Source organism: Salvelinus alpinus, chromosome 23, assembly GCF_045679555.1.
Source record: "Salvelinus alpinus chromosome 23, SLU_Salpinus.1, whole genome shotgun sequence".
Taxonomy (NCBI): Eukaryota; Metazoa; Chordata; class Actinopteri; order Salmoniformes; family Salmonidae; genus Salvelinus; species Salvelinus alpinus.
Window position 1 is genome coordinate 17,955,449 of NC_092108.1, and position 14,158 is coordinate 17,969,606.

Below are 14,158 nucleotides of genomic sequence, written 5' to 3' on the forward strand. Positions count from 1 at the left end.
ATTTAATTTATCAACATAGGCCTAATGCATACTACATATATCATAACCATTGCAGACTAAATTCCTCACCTTTCCTGGCCATGGTGTAGCCATACAACAATTGACCATGTGCATTTTTCACTGTGCCTATTAGATAGCCTATTATAATTGTAATTGTTTGCATTTGAAAGGGGAGAGCAGTTTATAACACACTACAATTTAACAGGTGAACACAGTTGGTATTTTGCATTGAAGTGTGTAGGTTACCACTCTAAGTAGCCTAGGCCTACTAGCTTTTAGTTTTTTTTTTCGAGTAGACAATGTTACAGAATTCACAGGCAGTGCAGCATATTAGGTTCAGAAAAAGTCATTGCAAAACATGATTACATTCCAACGATCTGTTTACAGGTCTACAACAATGTGCAATTGTTTTTGTCTTTCAGACACGGTCAGATAGCCTACAGCAAATGTCACTGCAAAAGAAAACATTCTGCCAACCCCTCCAAAGACATTTGACCAAGTTCGCCATGCATTGCTATTTCCTTAGATACTGTCTTGGCCTAATTCCAATACTTCTAAGTAGGGCCAATACAGAAAATAAGGGCGTTATTGTCACCATATAAGGTGAATGACGGGCGTTTTTCAGGAGAGCAATTTCACAACAGGTCTGATTTATAACGGGAAACATGCGTATGTATGGCGTGCGCCAAGATTATACGTCTCAATATTTCTGTGCGTGCGTAGTCTTTTCAGAAATGGCGCAATTAAATGTAGCAACGGTTATAAAAGAGGTCTCAGGAGACTACTTCGAAGTAATTTCCACGATCAGGATCCATGCCATGCTCTCCCTCTCTCTCCCTCCATCCCTCCCTGTCTCTCTACCTCTGGGACGGTGATCAATCACTGGTACTAACGGTATTCTGGCAGCCAGCAATTCAGTCCTTAGAAAACAGCCGCAGGTGTGGATAGAATATAGATCCTACAGAATTGTATAGATTATTATCTCCCAAACAATGGTTAAGCCGAACAATACATGATTTTTAACTCCACAACTCGCTAATCAGGTAAATCCAGTTCACTTGGATGAAAGAATTCCTGAAAAAATGTCTGAAGTCTATAGCGCTCTGATCCTGACTCCTGTCCCACGGTGACAAGACACAGCCCAGTCATAGCGTACAATGTTGCACGGTCATAAACATAACACCCTTCTCTACTCCCCCTCGCGTTATTGAACAATAATTAACTTTTAATCAGCTATCCCGCTGGCTTACAATCAATTATATTCACTGCATTGTTCATTCATTCTCGCTCTCTGTCACCCTCTCTCTCTCAGAAGAAGGGAGGGGTCGAGCAGAGGCAGTAACCTCTGTAACGGATAACAGTGCTCGAGGATTTCAAGTTAGACCACCGTCAGCGTGCGGAACCAGTAGGGTAACGTGACCAGAGAAGGACAGAATGCTGTTCAGTCAAACCGGAGCACCGACCAAGGACATTTTGATTCATTTGTAACTTTTTGGAGCTATTTGACCAATTAAACTTGATTTAAAAAAAATAGTCACAGAGCACACATAAACCAGCATTTACCAGACAAAGATCAGTATCAAACTTCATGCGGACGTGAGAAGAGAAGTGATGAGGACAGTTTGGACAAGATACCCATGACATAGTTGGAATAATAATCTTCTGTTTTTTTTATGGAACCACTTAATGCCAATCTATGACAGTTGGGGAAGTTGTTTTCAAACCTTTAATTCTCAACTGGGAGAGAAGGCCTATCAAAACAAACATTTTCTGACGTGTTACTCAAAGGATCCTTAGAGAATCTTATTTACACCTTGCAGGTAAGAAAAGGGTTTTACTGACATTCACCTGCTCATGCCTCTTTACATTGAATTTAGCTGCACATGGGGGGATATTTTAAGCTAGCAGGTTTTCTAACTGATGGGCTATTGGAAAAAGTGTCCGTTATAAATGTTGTAGCCTAAAGTTTTCATGTGTTTATGAGCAGACAGGACTCCTGTCGATTATGGCGAAGACCTTGTTCATCTGTTTCCCACTGGTTCTCCTGGCGGGACATCTACTCGTGGTTACCGGACAAGCCACCCGAACACCGGTTTCGCAAGACGCGCGCCCAGACGTCCATCCGTCCGCCACCCAGAAACCAGTCATCTCTGGTAGAGAGGACAGGTTCAACGCCAATGTCTCCACTGCTCGGCGTATGCGACCTTTACCACCGATGTGCTCGGGACCCACCGAGATCAGAGACACATTTAAGTACATCAACACGGTAGTATCATGTCTCGTGTTTGTTGTCGGTATTATCGGGAACTCCACGCTACTCAGAATCATTTACCGGAACAAGTGCATGCGCAACGGGCCCAATATTCTCATAGGCAGCCTGGCGCTGGGAGACCTGCTGCACATTGTGATTGATATTCCCATTAACGTGTACAAGGTGAGAACAATCAAACACACACCAACATAGGCTCGGCATACATGTAGGCTGCGGGAGCGCACACACAGAGGTAGTTATGGGGTAGTTTACAAGCTGAGAAACAGGCTGTACTGGAATACTGGGCCAAAAATATATTCTCTGTCCCCATTAAACTTGTTTTGATATTTAAAAAAAAATCCCTCCAGGCAGGCCAGAATCATATCAAGCTCAGACACTGGTCTGCAAGCCAAATACTTTCTTCTCAGACCACATTGTATTACAGTAGCACCGTCTCTGCAGCACGTTTTCCTTTGTCTGAGCCATAACACATTCCACATGACTTTCTCTCTCTGTTATGCTTGAATATTCTGTATATTTGGACTATTAGAGGCCTGTTTGTGTGTGTGTGTGTGTGTGTGTGTGTGTGAGAGAGAGAGAGAGAACGTGTGTGAGAGAGATAGATACACATACAGACAGGAAAACAGAGAGAGAGAGTATTATAGATATTGGCGTTATGGGAAGCCAAACATGTTTAAATGATTAACTGCATACCAGAAGAATCTACCTGTGTTCTATGGAGATAAGACCACATGTGATTCCAATACAGTAGGGTGAGATTGCCTCCACATGCTGATCTATGGTCAGTTTGGTGTTTACCTCCACATGTGATTCCAATACAGTAGGGTGAGATTGCCTCCACATGCTGATCTATGGTCAGTTTGGTGTTTACCTCCACATGTGATTCCAATAGGCCTCATAAGCAGGCATGAAAACCATAAACCCCAATACAGGTTAGCCAGGGTTCAGCCTATATAGATTCTCATATTTTACTCATGACTGCTTATCATTTGCCATGGGTGTTCTTTTAGTCCATATCATTAAGTAGATTAGTTGAAATGTGTATAGAGTGAAATTCCGGGTTATGCTATCCTACTTACCTAGTATATACCAAGTAGAAATGACACGATAGCATTTTAATCACGTTCCTCCAAACTCCGATCATTCCTGTGTGAATAACCCTGAACTCTTTATCCCTCTTCCCCTAGCTCCTAGCGGAGGACTGGCCATTTGGTGTGGCTCTGTGTAAACTGGTGCCTTTTGTCCAGAAAGCTTCAGTGGGCATTACTGTGCTGAGCCTGTGTGCTCTGAGCATCGACAGGTACACACACACACACACACACACACACACACACACACACACACACACACACACACACACACACACACACACACACACACACACAGAGGATATCCCCATAATGTTCCTCCCCATCTCATCCTCTTCCAGGTACCGAGCAGTAGCGTCGTGGAACCGTATCAAGGGGATCGGTGTTCCCAAGTGGACGGCTATAGAGATCGCACTCATCTGGCTGCTGTCCATCCTGCTGGCTGTCCCTGAAGCTATAGCCTTCGACATGATCGCCATGGACTACAAAGGAGAGCACCTCCGCATCTGTCTACTACACCCCATGCAGAATTCAGACTTTATGAGGGTATGTACACACACACACACACACACACACACACACACACACACACACACACACACACACACACACACACACACACACACACACACACACACACACACACTAGACTATATGGAGTGTCCCTGGCTGGGGTCTGATGTGGGAAAGCTGCAGCTGTGTGCTGACTCTCCCCTAGTGGTCACTCTGGAAAAGATAAATCATATGATTTATGAGGCCCCTGTTTGTCTGGATAAGGTAGTTTTAGTGTGTTTGTGTGTTTTCACAGGTTCGAGTACATCTGTGTGTGTGGTGTGTGTGTGTTTGTGCGGTGTGTGTGTCTCAGAGTGACCGATAGATGATAGCTTGAACTTGTGTAGTTGTCGTCCCAGAGAGGTTTTAGATGGAGTGCTAGTTGACGTTTTACCAAGACTGAACTCTGAGTTAGAGAGACCCTTGAGGTCTGCTTGAGGTTACTTCTCCTCATTCTTCTTCACTCCCTCATACTTCAGCATTAGGGTTTGGCTCCCAACTAACTCCCAAGGCAATAGGACCAGTCAGAGTCATATTTCCTCTACTGTCCGTGGATCTTTCTGATGGGTTTTTTGCATTGTGAATTGCAATACACTTAAAGAGATACTTCGGGATTTTGCCAATGAGGCCCTTTATCTACTTCCTCAGAGTCAGATGAACTCGTGGATACTATTTTTATGTCTCTGCATGCAGTTTGAAGGAAGTTGCTAAGTAGCGCTAGCGCAATTGCTAACTCATTTCCAGTCATTGTGCTAATGTCAGATAACATTGTCTCACAAAACTACCTCTGACTTCCTTCATAGAGACGTAAAAATGGTATCCACGAGTTCACCTGACTCTGGTGAAGTAGATAAAGGCCTCAATGCCAAAATCCCGGAGTATCCCTTTAAACGGAGTGTCCATTTATCTGGTGTATGTATCCTTGCGTGAGCCTTGGTGTATGCGAGCTGGAATGGCTCATAGGAGCAGGAGCCTATCTCCTGTTTCTGTAGCGTGAGGCAGCTTGATGTACAAGTACGCCCCCTGGAAAGGACGCTATTCTATCTCCTGTTTCTGTAGCGTGAGGCAGCTTGATGTACAAGTACACCCCCTGGACAGGACGCTAGTCTATCTCCTGTTTCTGTAGCGTGAGGCAGCTTGATGTACAAGTAAACCCCCTGGACAGGACGCTAGTCTATCGCAGGGCCTTACCCCCAATCAGAGACGCGTCGGGTCCCATTTTTACAGTCTTTGGTACAACTCGGCCGGGGATCGAACTCCCAACCTTCAAATCTCAGGGTGGACACTTTAACCACAAGGTCAATGAGTTGGTGCATTATGTGGTGTGTCCTATATGTATGTGTATTTTCTTTGTGTCCTTCCAGTTCTATAAGTCAGCTAAGGACTGGTGGCTGTTCAGTGTGTATTTCTGCCTGCCTCTGGCCGTTACCGCCGTCTTCTACACCCTGATGACTTGTGAGATGCTGAGGAAGAAGAACGGAGTCCAGATCGCCCTGAGTGACCATCTCAAACAGGTAACCTCTCTCTCCAGCCTTTATTTCATCTTTAATATTTAGGGTTGGCAGGTAGCCTAGTGGTTAGAGTGTTGGGCCAGTAACTGAAAGGTTGCTAGATCAAATCCCCGACCTGACAAGGTAAACATCTGTCGTTCTGCCCCTGAACAAGCAGTTAACCCACTGTTCGTAGGCCGTCATTGTAAATAACAATTTGTTCTTAACTGACTTGCCTAGTTAAATAAAGCTTAAAAAAATATATTGTAATGTCCCTATATTTATGAAGGGCACTGTAGCTAGATTGATTGGTTGGTTGATTCCTCTCCCTGTCTCTGTGTGTGTAGAGGCGTGAGGTGGCTAAGACAGTGTTCTGCCTGGTGTTGGTGTTTGCCCTGTGCTGGTTGCCTCTCCATCTCAGCCGTATCCTCAAGCTCACCATCTATGATGAGAAAGACCCTAACCGCTGTGAACTGCTCAGGTGAGGACCACATACTCTCACACACTTCAAACTGTTTTCCTTAAGATGTCTATGTGCCCCACCCTCGCTACATTGACCGTAATATTGTAAAAAGGAGAGAGATGAAATAGGACGGTGTGTTTCTCCAGTTTCTTCCTGGTTCTGGACTACATCGGGATCAACATGGCGTCTCTTAACTCCTGCATCAACCCCATCGCTCTCTACATGGTCAGCAAGCGTTTCAAGATCTGCTTCAGGGTAAGACATATGTGTGCACCCACCCACCCACCCACCCACGCACGGGCACATACACATACTGCATCTAACAGCGTGCCAAATGGTGTTAAATGTCCAAATAACTAATGTTCTCTCTCTCTCTCGCTCTCGCTCTCGCTCTCTCTCTCTCTCGCTCTCTCGCTCTCTCGCTCTCTCGCTCTCTCGCTCTAGTCATGTCTGTGTTGCTGGTGTCTGCCAGCTGAGATGTTGATGGATGAGAAACAGTCCTGTATGAAGCTCAAAGTCTCAGACCGGGCCTCCGACCAGAGCAACTCACGCGCTACTAACAAGTACACTTCAGCATGAGAGGGGCCCTGCGCAGTGCAGAGAAGTACTCAACGAAGTAACCTATGATCTACCTTAAAGGACTAATTGAAGATCAGTCATATAACCTGATTCTGACTTAAACCATTATGACAAGGTTATATGAAGTGCCCTTATTCAGGTATAGTTGATGTAGTTTTAAACCACTTGGAGAAAATAAGTGCCCTAATTCAGTAAAGTCTCCTCTGACTGGAGGGTGAAGTACTCAAGTACACTTTGAGTGTTGCCTATGAAAGTGAATGGTCTGGGATGTGTAGCTGGGAGAGGGTTGATGGAAAAGAGGATAATTGGGGGAAGGAGGAGTGGATGGATGTTTAGACAATCAAATGTCAGTATTATTGATAATGAATGGCACAACATAGTGTGATCATATTGTAGAGAAATGACATTGCCGGGTGTGGCTGTTCCTGATTAGAACCTCTATATGAATGTTCATAAGATACATGACATAAGCCAAACCCAATGAGGCGTCATAGTGCAAATGCCTGATTTGAGACATCCGGAACATTATATGAACATTGCAAGTAGGTTGTAAAAACGTTGTTAGTTATACAGTATAATATCTGAACATATCCCATATACTTTAGAGTTAATTCATTTTTATACCTTTGTTAAATTGCTTTTACACTGTTTGATATTGTTACCAGTGGAGGCTGCTGAGGGGAGGACGGCTCATAATAATGGCCGGAACGGAGCAAATGGAATGGCATCAAACACCTAGATCCATGTGTTTGATGTATTTGATACCATTCCAACAAATCTTCTCCAGCCCTTACCACGAGCCCGTCCTCTCCAATTAAGGTGCCACCAACCTCCTATGATTGTTACCATTTAGCTTTGTATGTGATTTTAGCTGGATAGTTAGCTATAGCATGTTTGAATGTGTGTTCTGTGTTTGGTAGGCGTTCAGCTGTTTCTCATTCAACTACTGATCTAATTGGGTTGGACTTCATGTGAATAAATCATAAACGGCAGCACATTCCTAAAGTTCTCGCAATAACTTTTTGGCTTTATTTTCTAAATGTGTTTCCAAAACAGTTCAGTGTTTGTCTCAAATATGATCATTTTCGTATTCTGTAGCTTTGTGGACTGCCACCCAATTGTAAAAACTGATTGATTTTATTATGCTTTAATAGCGATCATGACAAGCCAAAAGGGCTTTCGCCGCTTATTGGGGAGTCGGATGAGAGGGAGAGGATATATTTGAAGTTTCTCTCCATATGCCTTGTGGTTTTTAAGGGATCTGATGGTGTGTTATTGAGTATGGAGCCCTGTATTGGTATAGTTGTAGATCCTGTACATACAGTAGCTGTCCTGTGAGTGTATGGTTGTGATGATGTGCCTGTCAAAGGTTGTGTGGTTTATATTTTCCCAAAAATGTTACAAAATAAAAAGATTTACGTTTAAATTGTATTTTTAAGACCTCTAGAATCAGACATAATTGAATCTACTGTATCACTACAGTCAACTGTCTGATAAGGACTGTACTAAACCAGAGCCTGCAGATATACTGAGCCAGCATATATATTACAATTATATATTTGACTTAGTTCTGGTGAACTGCAATACTCTTCAACACTGTGAAGGATGATTTTTTTAAATGGTTTTATTCTACACCCCTTTCTACAAGCTGTTTCCCTGCCCTCTCTCAGAACTGAGTGTGAACAAAGGCACCCATCATGTGAGACATTCTCTCACACACACACACACACACACACACACACACACACACACACACACACACACACACACACACACACACACACACACACACACACACACACACACACACACACACACACACACACACACACACACACACACTGATTTGACTTGGGAATGTCCCTACGGGCCAATGCAGTGTCACGCATGTTACATTACGAGTGAAAGACGGCTGGTAACCTAGTGGTTAGAGCGTTGGGCAAGTAACTGAAAGGTTGCTGCATCGAATCCCCGAGCTGACAAGGTTAAAATCTGTCATTCTGTCCCTGAACAAGGCAGTTAACCCACTGTTCACCGGTAGGCCGTCATTGTAAATAAGAATTTGTTCTGAACTGACTAGTTTAAATAAAGAAAAAAAAGACAATCTGTCCCTCTACACATCTACACATCTATACCTCTACACATCTACACATCTATACCTCTACACATCTATACATCTACACATCTACACATTTGTCCCTCTACACCTCTACATATCTGTCCCTCTACACATCTACAGCTCTACACATCTATACCTCTACACATCTACACGCTGTCCCTCTACACATCTATATAAATACATTTGATTTGATTTGATCTGTCCCTCTACACATCTATACCTCTACACATCTACACGCTGTCTCTCTACACATCTACACAGCTGTCCCTCTACACATCTATATAAATAAATTTGATTTGATCTACACATCTGTCCCTCTACACATCTACACATCTATACGTCTACACATCTATACCTCTACACATCTACACATCTATACCTCTACACATCTACACATCTATACCTCTACACATCTACACATCTATACCTCTACACATCTATACCTCTACACATCTACACATCTATACCTCTACACATCTACACATCTATACCTCTACACATCTATACCTCTACACATCTATACATCTATACCTCTACACATCTGTCCCTCTACACCTCTAGACATCTACACATCTATACCTCTACACATCTACACATCTACACATCTATACCTCTACACATCTACACATCTATACCTCTACACATCTATACCTCTACACATCTACACATCTATACCTCTACACATCTATACATCTACACATCTACACATTTGTCCCTCTACACCTCTACATATCTGTCCCTCTACACATCTACAGCTCTACACATCTATACCTCTACACATCTACACACTGTCCCTCTACACATCTATATAAATACATTTCATTTGATTTGATCTACACATCTGTCCCTCTACACATCTATAACTCTATACCTCTACACATCTACACGCTGTCTCTCTACACATCTACACAGCTGTCCCTCTACACATCTATATAAATACATTTGATTTGATCTACACATATGTCCCTCTACACATCTACACATCTATACCTCTACACATCTACACATCTATACCTCTACACATCTATACCTCTACACATCTATACCTCTATACCTCTACACATCTATACCTCTACACATCTATACCTCTATACCTCTACACATCTACACATCTATACCTCTACACATCTACACCTCTACACATCTACACATCTATACCTCTACACATCTATACCTCTACACATCTACACATCTATATCTCTACACATCTATACCTCTACACATCTGTCCCTCTACACCTCTAGACATCTGTCCCTCTACACATCTGCACATCTGTCCCTCTATACATCTGTCCCTCTACACATCTACACATCTGTCCCTCTACACATCTGTCCCTCTACACAGCTGTCCCTCTACACAGCTGTCCCTCTACACATCTGTCCCTCTATACCTCTACACAGCTGTCCTTCTACACATCTGTTCCTCTATAGATTTACACATCGGTCCCTCTACACCTCTACACATCTGTCCCTCTACACATCTGTCCCTCTATACCTCTACACATCTGTCCCTCTATACCTCTACACATCTGTCCCTCTATACCTCTACACATCTGTCCCTCTATACCTCTACACAGCTGTCCCTATACACAGCTGTCCCTCTACACAGCTGTCCCTATACACCTCTACACAGCTGTCCCTCTACACATCTGTCCCTCTACACATCTGTCCCTCTAGCCCTCTATACCTCTGTCCCTCTATACCTCTACACAGCTGTCCCTCTACACATCTGTCCCTCTACACCTCTACACATCTGTCCCTCTACACATCTGTCTCTCTACATTTACACATCTGTCCCTCTATACATCGACACATCTGTCCCTCTACACCTCTACACATCTGTCCCTCTACACATCTGTCCCTCTACACCTCTACACATCTGTCCCTCTACACCTCTACACATCTGTCCCTCTATACATCGACACATCTGTCCCTCTACACCTCTACACATCTGTCCCTCTACACATCTGTCCCTCTACACCTCTACACATCTGTCCCTCTATACATCTGTCCCTCTAGCCCTCTATACCTCTGTCCCTCTATACCTCTACAGTCCCTCTACACCTCTACACATCTGTCCCTCTATACCTCTACACATCTGTCCCTCTATACATCTACACATCTGTCCCTCTATACATCTACACATCTGTCCCTCTATACATCTACACATCTGTCCCTCCATACATCTACACATATGTCCCTCTACACATCTGTCCCTCTATACATCTACACATCTGTCCCTCTATACATCTACACATCTGTCCCTCCATACATCTACACATCTGTCCCTCTACCTCTACACCTCTGTCCCTCTACACCTCTGTCCCTCTATACCTCTGTCCCTCTACACCTCTGTCCCTCTATACATCTGTCCCTCTACACATCTGTCCCTCTATACTCCTACACCTCTGTCCCTCTACACCTCTGTCCCTCTACACCTCTGTCCCTCTATACATCTGTCCCTCTACACATCTGTCCCTCTATACTCCTACACATCTGTCCCTCTATACCGCTACACATCTGTCCCTCTACACATCTGTCCCTCCATACCTCTACACATCTGTCCCTCTATACCTCTACACATCTGTCCCTCTGTTCCTCTATACCTCTGTACCTCTATACCCCTATAGATATTTCCCTGTATACCTATCCCTCTATACATCTGTCCCTCTATCCCTCTGTCCCTCTATACATCTACACATCTGTCCCTCTATACATATGTCCCTCTATACCCCTATAGATCTATCCTTCTATAAATCTATACCTCTACACATCTGTCCCTCTACACCTCTTTACATCTGTCCCTCTATATATCTGTCCCTCTATACCCCTATAGATCTATCCCTCTATAAATCTGTTCCTCTACACATCTGCCCCTCTGCCCCTCTATATATCTGTCTCTCTATAACTCTGTCCCTCTAGCCCTCTATATATCTGTCCCTGTATACATATGTCCCTCTATATATCTGTCCCTCTATACATCTGTTTCTCTATACCACTATACCTCTGTTCCTCTATACATCTGTTTCTCTGTCCCTCTATACATCTGTCCCTCTATACATCTGTCCCTCTACACCTCTGTACATCTACACCTCTGTACCTCTACACCTCAATACCTCTGGTCCTCTATACCTCTGTGTCTCTATACCTCTGTTTCTCTATCCCTCTATGCATCTGTCCCTCTATATATCTGTCCCTCTATAACTCTGTCCCTGTATACATCTGTCCCTGTATACATCTGTCCCTCTATACATCTGTCCCTCTATACATCTGTCCCTCTATACTTCTATATATCTGTCCCTCTATACATCTGTTTCTCTATCCCTCTATATATATATGTCCTTCTATACATCTGTCCCTCTATCCCTCTATACACCTATGCATCTGTCCCTCTAACCCTCTATACATATGTCCCTCTATACATCTATATCTCTATAACTCTATACCTCTGTCCCTCTATACCCCTATCCCTCAATACCCCTATACATCTGTCCCTCTATACATCTGTCCCTCCATACATCTGTCCCTTTACACCTCTACATCTGTCCCTCTATACCTACCTGAATTTGTACTATAGAAACTCTCATTTTGTTCTGTTTGCTTACGTTGGGTTCTTAAACGGTAAACGATTTCCGTAATAAATACAGCCCTGATGTTTGGAAAACAGTGTGCTATCAAATCAAATCAAATCAATGTGTATAGCCCTTCTTACATCAGCTGATATCTCAAAGTGCTGTACAGAAACCCAGCCTAAAACCACAAACAGCAAGCAATGCAGGTGTAGAAGCACGGTGGCTAGGAAAAACTCCCATGAAAGGCCAAAACCTAGGAAGAAACCTAGAGAGGAACCAGGCTATGAGGGGTGGCCAGTCCTCTTCTGGCTGTGCCGGGTGGAGATTATAACAGAACATGGCCAAGATGTTCAAATGTTCATAAATGACCAGCATGGTCAAATAATAATAATCACAGTAGTTGTCGAGGGTGCAGCAAGTCAGCACCTCAGGAGTAAATGTCAGTTGGCTTTTCATAGCCGATCATTGAGAGTATCTCTACCGCTCCTGCTGTCTCTAGAGAGTTGAAAACAGCAGGTCTGGGACAGGTAGCACGTCCGGTGAACAGGTCAGGGTTCCATAGCCGCAGGCAGAACAGTTGAAACTGGAGCAGCAGCACTGCCAGGTGGACTGGGAACAGCAAGGAGTGATTATGCCAGGTAGTACTGAGGCATGGTCCTAGGGCTCAGGTCCTCCGAGAGAGAGAGAAAGAGAGAATTAGAGAGAGCATACTTAAATTCACACAGGACACCGGAAAAGACAGGAGAAGTACTCCAGATATAACTAACTGACCCTAGCCCCCCGACACATAAACTACTGCAGCATAAATACTGGAGGCTGAGACAGGAGGGGAGACACTGTGGCCCCATCCGATGATACTCCCGGACAGGGCCAAACAGGAAGGATATAACACCAACCACTTTGCCAAAGCACAGCCCCCACACCACTAGAGGGATAACTTCAACCACCAACTTACCATCCTGAGACAAGGCCGAGTATAACCCACAAAGATCTTCGCCACGGCACAACCCAAGGGGGGTCAGTGACTGATCACGTCAGTGACTCAACCCACTCAAGTGACGCACCCCTCCTAGGGACGGCATAATAGGATTAGAGGCAGAGAATCCCAGTGGAGAGAGGGGAACCGGTTCTATCACAGCTCCTTATCGAATCAGTATCTATCCCTGAACCCTGCTTGGATGGCAGCATTAGGAGATCAGAATATCCATGTGTGTGTGTAGGGTCACGGTGTTATAGGATAATGGGTGGGCAATAAAACACACATACTGTAGTTGTCTTTATTCGAGGCATACATGTAAATCTTGACTCTGTCGCTCATAGTAGGGAGAGTTTGAACCAAACATCCCCAGTGCTGCTCTTCAGTTTACTCTCCAACTGATGAAGAAAACACAACCAAAATATTCAGGGAGATTTATGAGATATTCAGGGAGATCTCTCTCTCTCTCTCTCTCTCTCTCTCTCTCTCTCTCTCTCTCTCTCTCTCTCTCTCTCTCTCTCTCTCTCTCTCTCTCTCTCTCTCTCTCTCTCTCTCTCTCTCTCTGCTGGCTGTTCAGTAGAAGAATGTAGTCTTGCGGTGGGTGCTATCATTGGGTATGATAGCATCAAATCAGCCTCAAGGATGAATAGCGCTGTAGTGATATTCTTAGATTCTATTGAAAAGGTGAATAAAATAGTCGAGACGGGTGTGGTGTTGCGGGAAACACAGACGCAGGTATTTCCGCTTATGAATCCGGCGAAAAAAGTGATACTTTCTAACGTGCCACCTTTTGTTAGAGATGAAGTGCTGGAGCGAGAGTTAGCGCGTCATGGTCAAATCGTATCTACAATAAAGAAGGTTCTTTTTGGATGCAAATCTCCGTTGCTGAAACATGTCGTGTCTCATAGGAGGCAAGTGCATATGATCTTAAAAAAGGACGTAGAGGAACTGAATTTAGCGTTCAGTTTTAAGATTGATGGATTTGATTATGTATTTTACGCTTCGACTGAATCAATGAAATGTTTTGGTTGTGGAAGAGAGGGGCATT

At 43.9% G+C, this 14,158-nt stretch overlaps 1 protein-coding gene across 1 annotated transcript; it reads left to right on the plus strand.

Annotated features, from left to right (window-relative positions):
* Positions 1–1,390: 1,390 nt before the first annotated feature.
* On the plus strand, positions 1,391–7,875 carry LOC139550382 (endothelin receptor type B-like). The gene is made up of 8 exons (XM_071361250.1): positions 1,391–1,820; positions 1,988–2,434; positions 3,460–3,572; positions 3,702–3,906; positions 5,277–5,426; positions 5,750–5,883; positions 6,012–6,120; positions 6,310–7,875. Exons 2-8 carry the CDS (start codon positions 2,006–2,008, stop codon positions 6,442–6,444), a joined length of 1,275 nt encoding a protein of 424 aa, XP_071217351.1. The 5' UTR covers positions 1,391–1,820; positions 1,988–2,005; the 3' UTR covers positions 6,445–7,875.
* The last annotated feature ends 6,283 nt before the right edge of the window (positions 7,876–14,158 follow it).